Consider the following 15,000-nt stretch of genomic DNA (forward strand, 5'->3'; position numbering starts at 1 on the left):
TAATCAAATAATCTACAAGTGATTCAGAGAGACTGAACTCCGAGTTATTGTCATTATCCTTCAGGGGTTTTGTCTGGTGCCATGAAGTTTTAGAGAAAATTAATAAGCGCCACTTTAGCTAGTGACTCTGACTAGCCATCAGCTGTTAGCTTGACCCACTAGCCGCTTTAGCACTAGCATGCTAATATCATATTGCCTCACACTGAACAACACACAGAGGAGGACGCCGCAATCCTTACACTCTGCCGAAATCTCCGTCACAGCCGATTTGTGGAAATATGGACGCTGTTTTTGCTTCATTCATGCACGGATGAGTCCGGCTCGGGGCAGCGACATTTTCCACAGTTCGCTTCGGAAACGAATAGGATTGTTTAAAATACCGCGCCGAGCGCCATTTCACCTCTAACAGCCCATAATATGGCCCCGCCTTCACAGGACACGACATTCGACAGCTGTATCCTAAACAACACCGTACTTACTATAAAGGGGCCCTATTTTACGCACGCAGAAGCGACTTCCACAGCGTTTGAAGTGCACTTGATTATAAAATTGGAGCAATTTGAAAAATGACTTGTTTTTGGCGCTGCTTCCGCTGACGCCTTCATCCGCGTAGCTATAGAGAAAAAAAACATAAAAATAAATCTATCTATCTGTCTGCCTGTCTGTCTGTAATTTGTATTTGTCTGGTAATACTTTTTTTTTTTTTAAATATACATTATAGCTATAACTAGTAGATCATATCAATACATTTTAAACAGGACACAAATATTGAGAGAATTTAATTTATCTAGATAGAAGAGATAAAAGAAGGTTAAATTTGTCTGATTAAACATTTGTTGTTTCATGTCTTATGAATTTTAAGATAAATAAATATTCCGTTACATTTAAACAGGACCCTGTAGGAAAAGAGAGAGAGAAAGAGAGAGAGCGAGAGAGAGAGAGAGAGTGTGTGTGTGTGTGTAAAGAATCTTCACTAATGATATTGTTGAAATAAAAAGACATGGTTTCTGATCATTATTTAACATTTGTTTACGTTTTAATGATAGAAACCATGTTGCATTCTTGTGCCATTTATAGTAGTAGCCCAAATAATCCTTAACAAAATCATAAAAGAACCTGATGGAACCGTAAAGAACCTGATGAAACCATTAAGAACCGTATGGAACCATTAAGAATCTGATGGAACCATTAAGAACCGTATGGAACCATTAAGCTGGTTCCTTGTATGTGATGGAACTCATTGGAGGTTTTTTAGAACATATTGTACTTTTTTCAGTATAAAAAGTATTTTTTATTCATCCTCCATGTTTGATGAGTGAAAAAAGCCAAACAGTTTATTTTACTGTCATTAAATGATTAAATCTATCAATATTTCCTTCACAAATCCATCATAAAGAACCATTAAATAAATGTTTAAAGAAATTATTTTCTAAACACTTTGTTTTGTTGCTGAATTTATTAATGGAAATACATATTTCATATTATTGGATTAAGTTATTGTTTTTTCCCCTCAGACTTCATGATCTATCTCAGTTCACATTCACTGATAATGCTGTCAAAAATCACAGGCTCAATCCCAAACGGCTCCATCAGGACTGCTTAGTTACACTACATTGCTTGTTAGATTATTGGCTTCTGCACACAATGTAGTTCACTTCAAAAAACAAAGACAGAGTGCATTTGAGACGCGGCTCTCAATGTTTCCCGTGTATAGGGAGGAAAATGGCGTCTGGTGTGAGGCAGGAGCTCGCGCAGCTCATGAACTCTACCGGTTCTCACAAAGATCTCGTTGGGAAGTATGTATTGTGTTTATTACAATATTTAGTTTTTACCCATTCATCTGTCAGATTTTTTAAAAAAATAATGTTGTTAATATTCGACGCTGTGGTGCAAAAGAATGAAGCTCTAAGCTAAGTAGATAATGCTAGAGGCTAAGCTGCTGTATTTGCCCGAGTTTGCCGGTTAGCTTAGCGTAACTGTTAGCGCTCAGTTACAAGCGAGATGACGAACAAGCTCAGAGACATGTTCAGGGATGATTTAATGTATACTTTTTAAATATTTTTTTCAAGGTTTTTAGACAGTTCTGTCATGTCCGCATTTCGCTGTTAGCGATTCTGTTAGGACGATTCTGTAGGTCTTTATAGCTAATATATTACAGTAGCACACTTATGCTACATAGATAGCTAATAATGTTATGGTTCAAGTTATAAATGCTTTATAATGCTACATTGGGTTAGAATAATATGTTTATTTTAACAGTCTTAAAGTGCTCCTGAAATACAAACCAGTGTCTCAGGGCTGTTGTTCTATATAATCAATATGACAGGATATATATATAATAAATATTTTCATGACTCATCCTGTACTAGTCATGTATTTGTCCAATTAAACTCTCTATAGAAGGCATATGGCCCGCCCCAGGGGTGTGTCTTGCTCTACAGTTGCAGCTCGTGAGCATTAAAAACGGTTTATCACTTTATTGTGTCCACACACACACACACACAGACACACACACACACAGACACACAGACACAGACACACAGACACACAGACACACAGACACACAGACACACAGACACACACACACATACACACACGCACACACACACAGACACACAGACACAGACACACACACAGACACACACACACACACACACAGTTCCTTTTACAACTGACAACAAATGCTTTGAATTTATTCACGTGAAAGAGGGCGGAGTTTGTTTCAGTTTGTGGTTATTTGAGTTTTTCCCTTCGACTGAAGGAGAATTCCATCTTTAAACTCATATCTGACTAATCTACAGTCCAGTGTGTTTAGATTGGACAGTGTTGTGGCCTGATGTATATCCAACACTCACTCTGACCTTTGAAAGGAACAGTGTCGACATACAGAATCAAATCGCGACTCTCGTGGATTTTAAATAAAATAAAACTTCAGTGTTTTGTGTTGCAGGTACCGTCAGATCCTGGAGAAAGCTCTTCAGTTAACAGATACAGAACAACTTGAGGCTCTGAAAGCGTTTGTGGAAGCCAGTAAGTTCTCAAACACCACTGACATGAGATGTGGTGGTGTGAAGTATTACAGCAGTCTCTTTATTAACATGCTCAAAAGTTTGCACGCCCTCCTGACATGCTGTAGTTAAGAGTCCTTACGATGGAGAAGGAGATGAAATGATTTCAGGGTGTTTATGTGAGCAATTAACAACAGACATGGTCTTTAATTATTTTTTTCATTACTAAGATCTTTACATGTACTGTGTACTGTATATTGTTTAGGAACAGATATGAAACCATTATTGAAACATTAATGCCTTACTGCTGTGAGTGAGGGTGTACAAACTTTTGCACAATCATGTAGACTGTGTTATTGATTTTTGAAAGAAGGATGAATGACTTTCCTCTCTTTCCTGGTTAGTGGTCAATGAGAACGTGAGTCTGGTCATTTCCCGGCAGCTCCTGACTGACTTCTGCACACATCTCCCAAATTTACCAGACGGCACGGCGAAGTCCGTCTACCACTTCACCCTGGAGAAGATTCAGCCCAGAGTCATCTCCTTCGAAGAGCAGGTGAGTTTCAGATGTCCTCCTTCTCTTCTCTTCTCTTCTCTTCTCTTCTCTTCTCTTCTCTTCTCTTCTCTTCTCTTCTCTTCTCTTCTCTTCTCCAGAGCTTTCTAAGCTTGTTTTTTCATCAGTTAAACTCTAATCTCAGTCCAGCCCTATGGTGTGTAGTGAATAAGAAGCCATTTGTGTGAAGATCAGTGTGGGTTACAGGGACGTCACTTGAATCCTCTTGAGACTTTTTTTTTTTGGTAGAACCTCACGCTGTTCTCACAGATGTTATAGCTGCTATAAACAGTTGTTTCTTTCACCACTCTCTATTCTTTTCACCTTCTTTAAGAGAAAATTAATTCTGTAACTAAGATAAAAGTTACAGAATCCAAGACACCGCAAAGTGTAACCTCCTATGTCCTAAAGATTTGGAAACAAACCTAGTTACAACATTACCTCTGACACTGGAGACTCCTTCTATAAATATTACAGAAAGCGTTAATGCATCAGCGTTCTAAAATCTGTTCATTATCAGTGGAGTGTCCTCTGTCACTGTGAATGAGCTGTTGCTATAGAAACTAAATGATTCTTTCTGCTGCTCCCTGTTCGGTGTCGCCACAGTGGATCATCTGGTCCGCATATTCTAGCCAGATGCCCTTACTGACGCAACCTTCCCATTTTATCCGGACTTGTGACCGGTTATGACAGTTAACCCCTCTGTGCCTGGGTTAGCGCCGTGTTCGGGAATTGAACCTGGGCCGGAGCTATGAGAGTGTGGGATCCTGCTGCTGGACCACCAGGAGGCTAACATACTAGAAGATGTGGATTCATATAAAGCTGTGTTCTCGTATGAAATAATGTGTTGAATGATGTACACTCTGGCAGGTGGCATCCATCAGACAGCATTTAGCCACTATATATGAGAAGGAAGAGGACTGGAGGAACGCGGCACAGGTTTTAGTGGGCATTCCACTCGAGACGGGGCAGAAGTAAGTCTTAGTTATAAAGCAAGCCTGTATATATTTATATATATTTATGTGTTCATAATATACACATTGTCTTGCTTTTTCCTCTCATGTTTCAGACAGTACAATGTTGACTACAAGTTAGACACGTACCTGAAGATCGCTCGGCTCTACCTGGAGGACGATGATCCAGTTCAGGCCGAGGCCTACATCAACCGCGCCTCCTTACTGCAGAACGAGTCCACAAATGAGCAGCTGCAGATCCACTACAAGGTTACACAAACTGTACTTAAAACCCAGCCTGGTGTTGTGTTTGTGTTGTTCTAATAAACCACATGATTATTTCAGATGGGGTACAGAGCTGACTTACAGCAGATTGAAGTTAAAGAGCACTCACTCTTCCTGTTATTTCACCTTCATGGTCTTCATTTAAACCCAATGATCAGGAAAATAAATCATTTTATTTTCTCAAGCTAATAAACTTCATTTGTTGGTATACAATAGGTGTATGTAACTGCCCAGAGTGTGGGCAATACATACTAATACTAATACACATACAATACACTAGTAACTTAATTTTCCTTTTTTAAAGTAATAATAATAAAATAATAAATAATATAGTTAGAGATTGGTTAAGGGAAAACTGATCCCTTTGTTGGTATGACCTGCATGTAGGTCAAAGTCAAAGAAGCTTTGTCACTTCAACCATATATAGCTGATGCAGTACACAGTGAAGTGAAACAACGTTCCTCCTAGACCAGAGGTGCTACACAGACAAAGTACAGTGACACAGACAAACACAGAGCTATAACATAGAAATAAAACTAAACTATACTTAAAGTGCAATAAATAAACTAGACATACAACAGAAGCGCACAGGATGACAAGACAGGACAGTGCAGACAAACAACATATAGACAGATTTTTGTGCAGATAGCGGTGTATACAGAGAGTGCAAATAAGAAATTGACATTTTGTGCAAAGAACAGTGAATGCACATATTAAAGTGACACATGTAAACAGGATTAATATAAAAAATGTAAAGTGACATGTGCGTGCAAACAGGACAATTTAGTGTGCGTGTCTGTGTCCAGCACAGTTCAGTTCTTCTTGGAACACAGTTCTCAGCTTTTGTGCATGTGTGTTATGTATGTGTGTGTGAGTACGTGTCCAGCACAGTTCAGTTCTCCTGTTGAGATCAGATCTTGGATGTGTGTGTGTGTGACCAGTTCAGCTCAGTTCTCTGTTGAGATACCTGATTGCCTGAGGGAAGAAACTGTTTAACAGTCTGGTTGTGCGGGTCCGAATGCTTCGGTACCTCTTTCGGGATGGCAGAAGGGTGAAGAGTGTGTGTGAGGGGTGTGTGGGGTGTGTAAGGGTGTGTAAGAGTGTGTGTGAGGGGTGTGTGGGGTGTGTGGGGTGTGTAAGGGTGTGTAAGAGTGTGTGTGAGGGGTGTGTGGGGTGTGTAAGAGTGTGTGTGAGGGGTGTGTGGGGTGTGTAAGGGTGTGTGGGGTGTGTGGGGTGTGTAAGGGTGTGTGGGGTGTGTAAGGGTGTGTGTGAGGGGTGTGTAAGGGTGTGTGGGGTGTGTAAGAGTGTGTGTGTGGGGTGTGTAAGAGTGTGTGTGTGGGGTGTGTAAGAGTGTGTGTGAGGGGTGTGTAAGGGTGTGTGGGGTGTGTAAGAGTGTGTGTGAGGGGTGTGTAAGGGTGTGTGGGGTGTGTAAGAGTGTGTGTGAGGGGTGTGTGGGGTGTGCAAGAGTGTGTGTGAGGGGTGTGCAAGAGTGTGTGTGAGGGGTGTGTAAGAGTGTGTGTGAGGGGTGTGTGGGGTGTGTAAGGGTGTGCAGGGTGTGTAAGAGTGTGTGTGAGGGGTGTGTGGGGTGTGTAAGGGTGTGCAGGGTGTGTAAGAGTGTGTGTGAGGGGTGTGTGGGGTGTGTAGGGTGTGTGAGGGGTGTGTAAGAGTGTGTGTGAGGGGTGTGTAAGAGTGTGTGTGAGGGGTGTGTGGGGTGTGTAAGGGTGTGCAGGGTGTGTAAGAGTGTGTGTGAGGGGTGTGTGGGGTGTGTAGGGTGTGTAAGAGAGTGTGTGGGGTGTGTAGGGTGTGTAAGAGTGTGTGTGAGGGGTGTGCGGGATCATCCACAATGCTGTTAGCTCTGCGGAAGCAGACTCCGATGATCTTCTCAGCTGTCCTCACTGTCCCCTGAAGGGTCTTGTGATCTGAGACGGTCCAGTTCCCAAACCAGGCAGTGATGCAGCTGCTCAGGACGCTCTCCATGGTCCCTCTGTAGAACACAGTCAGGATGGGGGGAGGGAGATGGGCTTTCCTCAGCCTTCTCAGGAAGTAGAGACGCTGCTGGGCTTTCCTGGTGATGGAGCTGGTGTTGAGTGACCAGGTGAGGTCCTCCACCAGGTGAACACCAAGGAATTTGGTGCTCTTGACGATCTCCACGATGGACCCATCAATGTTCAGTGGAGAATATTCACTCTGTGCTCTCCTGAAGTCAACGACCATCTCTTTAGTCTTGTCGATATTCAGAGACAGGTTATTAACTTTACACCAGGCTGTTAGATGTTGCACCTCCTCTCTGTATGCTGACTCGTCGTTCTTGCTGATGAGATCCACCACGGTCGTGTCATCAGAGAACTTCATGATATGATTAGAGCTGTGCATTACTGCACAGTCGTGAGTCAGCAGAGTGAACAGCAGTGGACTGAGCACACAGCCTTGAGGAGCTCCAGTGTAATATCAGTACTGTGATCACTAAGAACTCTGATGAGTGGAGTGTTTGAGATTGGCTGTGTATCTTGTGAATGAGAGGTTTGGTCATTTCTAATGATTTCCTCATGTTTCTTTTAAAGGTGTGCTACGCCAGAGTGTTGGACTACAGGAGGAAGTTTATAGAAGCAGCTCAGCGCTACAACGAGCTGTCTTACAAATCCATAGTCCACGAGAGTGAGCGTTTGGAGGCTCTAAAGCACGCTCTGCACTGCACCATTCTGGCCTCGGCAGGTGAGACATAACCGATTCATTTTTTGTTTTCTTTGGCGCATCGAAGCTGTATGTGATCTGATGGTGCTCCGTAGGCTGACTCTGGTTCCGTCTGGTCCCCAGGGCAGCAGCGGTCTCGGATGTTGGCTACACTGTTTAAGGACGAGCGATGTCAGCAGCTGGCGGCGTACGGTATTCTGGAGAAGATGTATCTGGATCGGATCATCAGGGGGAACCAGCTGCAGGAGTTCGCTGCTATGCTGATGCCCCATCAGAAAGCCACCACAGCAGATGGTGAGTGAAGAGAGATCAGAACTGATTTAGTCATGAAGGAGTCATGCAGATAGATAAATAGATCTAGGTAGGTAGACTTTATTGATCCCCTGAGGGAAATTCTTGTGTTACAGCAGCACACACACAAAATATAAAATCTCTAGATCTATATGTTATAAAGTTAGTAGTGCAGATAGGAAACACTTGTAAATTTAACCCCATTTACATCAGTGTTTACATCACAGTACACATGAATATGAAGAACCTTGAGAATCTAGAACAGTGGTTCTCGACCCGTGGCCCGTCACAAATGCAAATGCGGCCCACAATGCTGACCACATTAAAAAATAAATAAATAAATTAAAAAAATTAATTAACAACTCATAGTTTTACAATTCATATTTACTTTTTTAAATGTATTAAACAAATAAAAGTTTGAACAATAATTTTTTTTGTCATATAAAATAATTTTGGTGGTCATGTACTGTTTTCAGACATGCGCAGTACTGGCGCAACTATGAACCGATGCAATTACACAGTTCGCACACAATTACAAGCGCGCGCTCTGGCAATTAATGATCAAAATGGACAAATTTGTTATTAGAGGAGAAAAAAGATGTGAGGAAAATACTAATGAAGGAACACATGCTAACGAGAAGAGTCGCAGCATCAGCAGTGAAGGTAGGAGCGTGCTTGAAGAATGGAAGAATCAGTTTGCTGTCAATGAGCGAGATGGACAGCCTTTCTGCTTGCTCTGTAGTAAAATATTGGTTGTATGCAAAACTTACAATGTCGAAAGACATTTCGATACCACCCATGCAACTTAAGTTCAAAAGTGCTTTCCATATTTGGATCAACACACACTATATTGCCAAAAGTATTCACTCACCCATCCAAATAATCAGAATCAGGTGTTCCAATCACTTCCATGGCCACAGGTGTATAAAATCAAGCACCTAGGCATGCAGACTGTTTTTACAAACATTTGTGAAAGAATGGGTCGCTCTCAGGAGCTCAGTGAATTCCAGCGTGGAACTGTGATAGGATGCCACCTGTGCAACAAATCCAGTCGTGAAATTTCCTCGCTCCTAAATATTCCACAGTCAACTGTCAGCTGTATTATAAGAACGTGGAAGTGTTTGGGAACGACAGCAACTCAGCCACGAAGTGGTAGGCCACGTAAACTGACGGAGCGGGGTCAGCGGATGCTGAGGCGCATAGTGCGAAGAGGTCGCCAACTTTCTGCAGAGTCAATCGCTACAGACCTCCAAACTTCATGTGGCCTTCAGATGAGCTCAAGAACAGTGCGCAGAGAGCTTCATGGAATGGGTTTCCATGGCCGAGCAGCTGCATCCAAGCCATACATCACCAAGTGCAATGCAAAGCGTCGGATGCAGTGGTGTAAAGCACGCCGCCACTGGACTCTAGAGCAGTGGAGACGCGTTCTCTGGAGGGACGAATCGCGCTTCTCCATCTGGCAATCTGATGGACGAGTCTGGGTTTGGCGGTTGCCAGGAGAACGGTACTTGTCTGACTGCATTGTGCCAAGTGTAAAGTTTGGTGGAGGGGGGATTATGGTGCGGGGTTGTTTTTCAGGAGCTGGGCTTGGCCCCTTAGTTCCAGTGAAAGGAACTCTGAATGCTTCAGCATACCAAGACATTTTGGACAATTCCATGCTCCCAACTTTGTGGGAACAGTTTGGAGCTGGCCCCTTCCTCTTCCAACATGACTGTGCACCAGTGACCAAAGCAAGGTCCATAAAGACATGGATGACAGAGTCTGGTGTGGAGGAACTTGACTGGCCTGCACAGAGTCCTGACCTCAACCCGATAGAACACCTTTGGGATGAATTAGAGCGGAGACTGAGAGCCAGGCCTTCTCGTCCAACATCAGTGTGTGACCTCACAAATGCGCTTCTGGAAGAATGGTCAAAAATTCCCATAAACACACTCCTAAACCTTGTGGACAGCCTTCCCAGAAGAGTTGAAGCTGTTATAGCTGCAAAGGGTGGACCGACGTCATATTGAACCCTATGGATTAGGAATGGGATGTCACTTAAGTTCGTATGCGAGTCAAGGCAGGTGAGCGAATACTTTTGGCAATATAGTGTACATTTGCGAACGCACATTTTCTGCAATGACCCGCATCAAGTCACGTTTCCGTGCGCATCTTACAGACTGCAACTTACAGTCGCAACTTCATTGTGCTGTTAGTCCTTTTGAGCCGAATTTCACCAAACTGGTCTGCTCTCGACAACATCAGGTGTCCCATTAATGGTAAGTAGAATTATGCTCTTTAATAATAATAATAAATCTAATTGTAATCATTTAGATACCTTAATATCTGGTTAGTTTGCATTGGTGACGTCATATGTAAATGATATGCGGCCCGTGAGATTTGAACTTGGACATAGTGCGGCCCACTGAATAAAAAGGTTGAGAACCACTGATCTAGAATATAATTACATTAATGGTTATATATTAATGGTTAATGTAATCTCAAAAACCTGAACTGGCATACACACTGAAAAAAAAAGAGCTGTGTTCTATAACCAGAACTGAGTCACCGCGAGTCTAAAACCAGAACTGAGTCACCGCGAGTCTAAAACCAGAACTGAGTCACCGCGAGTCTAAAACCAGAACTGAGTCACCGCGAGTCTAAAACCAGAACTGAGTCACCGCGAGTCTAAAACCAGAACTGAGTCACCGCGAGTCTAAAACCAGAACTGAGTCACCGCGAGTCTAAAACCAGAACTGAGTCACCGCGAGTCTAAAACCAGAACTGAGTCACCGCGAGTCTAAAACCAGAACTGAGTCACCGCGAGTCTAAAACCAGAGGTAAGAGTACTGTAGCAGTGAGTGTGAGTTATGATGGAGAATCGTGTGTGTAGATGTGAGATGTTGATTGACTTGTTCTTGACCTCAGGTTCCAGTATCCTGGATCGAGCTGTTATTGAACACAACCTTCTCTCTGCTAGTAAACTATACAATAACATCACCTTTGAGGAGCTCGGTGCACTTCTGGAGATCCCGCCTGCAAAGGTACGCCTGAATAACACTCGGCTCTGTTGAACTCCTGAACATATATTTACTTTAAATAAATAAATAAATAAATAAATATATATATATATATATATATATAAGGTAAATGAATGCCTGATAAGGTTCAACAAACATCTTTAATGTTACCTGATAGAGAGGTGAACTCCCTGTGATTAGTGTGATTAGTCTTGCTGCACTCTGCCAACTCCAATAAGCCTGTGGGAAGTTTCTAACTAATTACGTATACATAATTACATTATAATTACATATTAGTTACTAATTACTTTCTACTCACATAAGTAATTTAGCTCAAGAGAGTTTAAAAATATATATATTTAATATATTTTTATATACACACATTTGTATATGTATATCCGATACACAATTGGCTTTACATAACTATTGGTGTTTTTCATAATTTATCATGTCTTTAATTTCTACTATGATAGTTTTTATTCTTCCTATTTTTCTATATATATTTTTTATTACCTATATCCCTATACTTCTCTTTTCCACACACTTTAAATTCTTTCTTCAAATGTAGGACAGTCGTAAAAACTGTACATCACTACATGTCCTACTGATGATTTCATGTGACAAATAAAATTTGAATTTGAGTCATTTAGCTCAAGAGAGTTGTCCAAATGAGTCATTTAGCTCAAGAGAGTTGTCCAAATGAGTCATTTAGCTCAAGAGAGTTGTCCAAATGAGTCATTTAGCTCAGTTATAGCTCAAGTTATTTATCAAGTCATTCAACATAAAGCTTTTGTGTTTTAGTAGAAACAAGTGTTTATTTTTAAATTGTAGTGAGAAGTGTACTCTTAATTAAACTCCTTGCATGTGTGATCAGGCTGAGAAAATTGCCTCCCAGATGATCACGGAGGGTCGTATGAACGGCTTCATTGACCAGATAGACGGCATCGTCCACTTTGAGAGTAAGTCTGATCATCTCTAACCCACGCTGCTGCTCTCGGTATCTCTGAAGCTTTAGAAGTGACAGAGCTCTGTGTTTTCTCTCTGGTCAGCTCGAGAGCCGCTGCCCACCTGGGACAAACAGATCCAGTCGCTCTGCTTCCAGGTGAACAACCTGCTGGAGAAGATCAGTCAGGCAGCACCGGAGTGGACGGCGCAGGCTATGGAGGCCCAGATGTCCCAATAAGCCGAGATGCGTCTCAACATGGCACCACTTTACAGAGGCACTTCTAAAGGACGCTTTATAAAATAGAAAAGTCAGCGAGTCGTCTCGTCGGTTCCTTTTTGAGCAGTGGGATTCTCCACACGTCTGTGACGATGGTGTGTTCACCGTGAACATTTTGGGGTTTTCGAGGCTCATGTCATGTTAACATGGACACAGCATGTGAAGACCATCTGATGTCTGAATAAATCTTTGTGTAAATCTACAAGCCTCCTCCTTGTTTATCTGCTCATCTCTTCATAAGAGCACTGAAATATTGGTCAGTCTGTATTCAGGAAACCTCTAATTTCTGTGGCATGAAACACTGACCAGGACATGATACACTCCACTAGCAGTGTAGAGATCCACTGTGGGGTTCTGGAAAAGGTACCATATCTTTTAACTGTTTATACCAGCTCTCCTAGAGAGAAGACGAAGAAGATCTGACAACGAAGCTGGTGTGAAGCTGAGCATGTGACCTCACACTGAATAGTGCACTTATTCATTTCTACATAACTAGTTAACTTTAAAAGTTATTTGTATCTACTCCTGTTATTTATTTAAACTATAAAATCTGGACATGCCCACAAATGACTAACACACCTCTCTTAAAGTTACAGTTCTTATGTCCATGAGAAACCTGCTCTGTCCTGAAGACCTCAGAAATCATGTTACGAAGCTCACTGACACTGGAGACTCCTTCCATACGTTACAGAAAACATGGTCGTGTCAGCATTATGCATGTGTGTGCTGGACACGCCCCTGTGAAGGAGGCTGTTGCTATGGAAACGATAAGGTATCAGAACGAGTACATTAATATAAAGCTGCGCTACAGTCAGAGCTGCTGTTAGAGAATTCATCAACACCTGATCCACCAATCACAGTCCAGAACTCAGCAGTGTGTGTGTGTGTGTGTGTGTGTGTAAATTGTACACAGAGAATTAGATATTTAAGAAACACAAACATTACAGATATAAAGTCACTTTAATTGCTCTTTATATCTTTGAGACCTTACACTTTAAGCACAATTCTGTTAGTAAAGAAGACAGAAGGAGGAACATTGCAGCTTCTTCAGAGGATCTTTAACTTCTGGAAAAGGAGGAGAAATCAAAGGGTTTGGTATTTAGCATGAACCAAGTGCCTGCTGTTACTATAGTGTGTGTGTGTTTATTGTTAAAATATATTCAATGTTGTATACATTAGATTTTGTAGATATTCAGTATGCTATGAGGCAGGGTTCCACAATTTTTTTCACTGCAGAGTTTAGCTCCAACCCTCATCAAACTCCTCTACCTGTGACTTTCTAATGATCCTGAAGACACTGATTAGCATGCTCAGGTGTGTGTGATTAAGGTTAGAGCTAAACTCTGCAGGAAAGTGGATCTCGTGGGCCAGATTTGAGGATCCCTGCTCTAAGGTGTGTATCAGCTGACCTGAGTTTCAGAAGATCCCCTGCTGCTTCCTCCTGTCGATGTCTCTCTTCAGCTGGCAGGTTGCACACGGCAAGCAGCAGCTAGCCACCATGTAGTCTTTACACATAGAACCCTGAAAGCAGAACCCGGTGAGAACATCATCAGATCCACACCACAGTCTGTGTATAATATCTGCCCCGGTCTGTTACCCTTTACTGAAGCAGAACCGAGTGTAGAATCTAAAGGTCTGTTTCTTCTTTTCAGCTGAAATCTGAAGGCTTTAAGCTAAAGTGAGGAGCAACTTTCATTCTGAACCAACAAATCCCCTGCGGATGAACAGGTCACTGTGGTGATGTCTGAATTGAGATGCGAGACCTTCACAGTTTCTCCTGTTCTTCAGAAACGGTTGTTCAGCGCTGCTTTATAAAGGCTTTGTGTCTTGTGTATAAACATGTCATAAAGGCTGGCGTCATCGAGCTTTAAGGTGGAACTGAATATTTTATAAATACACAGAGAACCTGAAGAACCCAGTGCTTCCTTCTCATCTGGGAACCCAGCAGCAGTCCATCAGAACCCATGAAGAACTGGGTTGGTTGGTTGGTTGGCTTGTGTGTGGGTTTTTTTTAGGAAGTATGTGAGATGTCCAGGTCAGGTTCTCGGTGCTGTGTGAGGTTCTGCGTGACACAGTGACTGACCTTGATGTTGTATTTGGTTCTGTAGACGCTGCGGATGGGCATTCCCAATCCACACAAACAGCACTCCCCCATATCTTTGGCAATGGAACAGCCCAGACAGGAGAGACAGAAATAGCCACACAAACCTGACACACACACACAGAGATAAGGTGAATATGTTGAGCGTTATGATCAATAACAATCACTGCAACAACATTTACTGAATAAAATCACAGACTTTTGCAGAAAAAATAAAAAGTATAAAGTGATGATGGAAACCGAATTTTGTCTGAAAAACTGATTGATTTGAGTGAAAAAGCTGCTGAAATGGAGCGGTCAGTGAGGTGAGAAATGACCAAGAGTGTAATTTACAGACAGGTCAGTTAGAGTGCAGAGAGTTTAATAAGAAATGAAGTACATGTGGTGCAGTCATCGCAGCAGTCGAACAGTCCGGTCTGGAAGTCGGATGGAGCGAAAGGTCCAGGCTGAGACCTCCATCTCTTACTGTCTACACACACACACACACACACACACACACACACACACACACACACACACACACACACTCTGAATGGACTTCAATGAATAATTTCAAGTTAAAAGTGTTTAAATATTTTCTCTTAGTAGCTACGTGTATATAAAACAAGCAGATCTTTAAAATATACAAATTGTTTTATATTCCCAATATTATTAATTATAAACACACACGTGGTGAAATTTACACCTTCCTCATCTACAGATTTTCAGAAATCTTCTCATAAAGAATTTATCTTTAAGTTTTTTTAATAAATAAAAATGTCCAGAATGTGAAGCTGCAGCAGAAAGCAGGTGAGTGAGGGAAAGGAGAGCAGAATGAAGAAGGTTACCTGCTTGATGAAGCTCCTGAGTAAGGGTGAGGGTCTAAAGGTTCCAGGTGAGTCTTTTATCTCTCTCTCT

The 15,000-nt window shown here is 42.0% G+C and overlaps 3 protein-coding genes across 4 annotated transcripts in view; 1 reads left to right on the forward strand and 2 right to left on the reverse strand.

Annotated features, from left to right (window-relative positions):
* Window positions 1-430, reverse strand: part of lin54 (lin-54 DREAM MuvB core complex component) — a 14,353-nt gene extending 13,923 nt beyond the window's left edge. Inside the window, exon 1 of one of the 2 annotated variants that reach the window (XM_058412783.1) lies at window positions 240-430. The gene's annotated coding sequence lies outside the window, so the exon portion shown is untranslated. The other variant, XM_058412784.1, reaches the window with a different exon arrangement.
* Window positions 431-1,649: 1,219 nt separating this feature from the next.
* On the forward strand, window positions 1,650-12,207 carry cops4 (COP9 constitutive photomorphogenic homolog subunit 4 (Arabidopsis)). The gene is made up of 10 exons (XM_058412662.1): window positions 1,650-1,796; window positions 2,951-3,030; window positions 3,413-3,564; window positions 4,432-4,535; window positions 4,631-4,784; window positions 7,361-7,511; window positions 7,614-7,784; window positions 10,689-10,804; window positions 11,655-11,739; window positions 11,830-12,207. Exons 1-10 carry the CDS (start codon window positions 1,723-1,725, stop codon window positions 11,961-11,963), a joined length of 1,221 nt encoding a protein of 406 aa, XP_058268645.1. The 5' UTR covers window positions 1,650-1,722; the 3' UTR covers window positions 11,964-12,207.
* Window positions 12,208-13,418: 1,211 nt separating this feature from the next.
* The window catches only part of plac8.2 (placenta associated 8, tandem duplicate 2), a 1,878-nt gene continuing 296 nt past the window's right edge, over window positions 13,419-15,000 (reverse strand). Inside the window, exons 3-5 of the mRNA XM_058411441.1 lie at window positions 14,483-14,572; window positions 14,086-14,210; window positions 13,419-13,523 (exon numbers count right to left, since the gene is read on the reverse strand). Of these exons, the coding sequence (XP_058267424.1) occupies window positions 13,419-13,523; window positions 14,086-14,210; window positions 14,483-14,572 (320 nt within the window). The remainder of the gene's footprint in view (window positions 13,524-14,085; window positions 14,211-14,482; window positions 14,573-15,000) is intronic.

This window comes from Hemibagrus wyckioides, linkage group LG16, assembly GCF_019097595.1.
Source record: "Hemibagrus wyckioides isolate EC202008001 linkage group LG16, SWU_Hwy_1.0, whole genome shotgun sequence".
NCBI classification, from domain to species: domain Eukaryota; kingdom Metazoa; phylum Chordata; class Actinopteri; order Siluriformes; family Bagridae; genus Hemibagrus; species Hemibagrus wyckioides.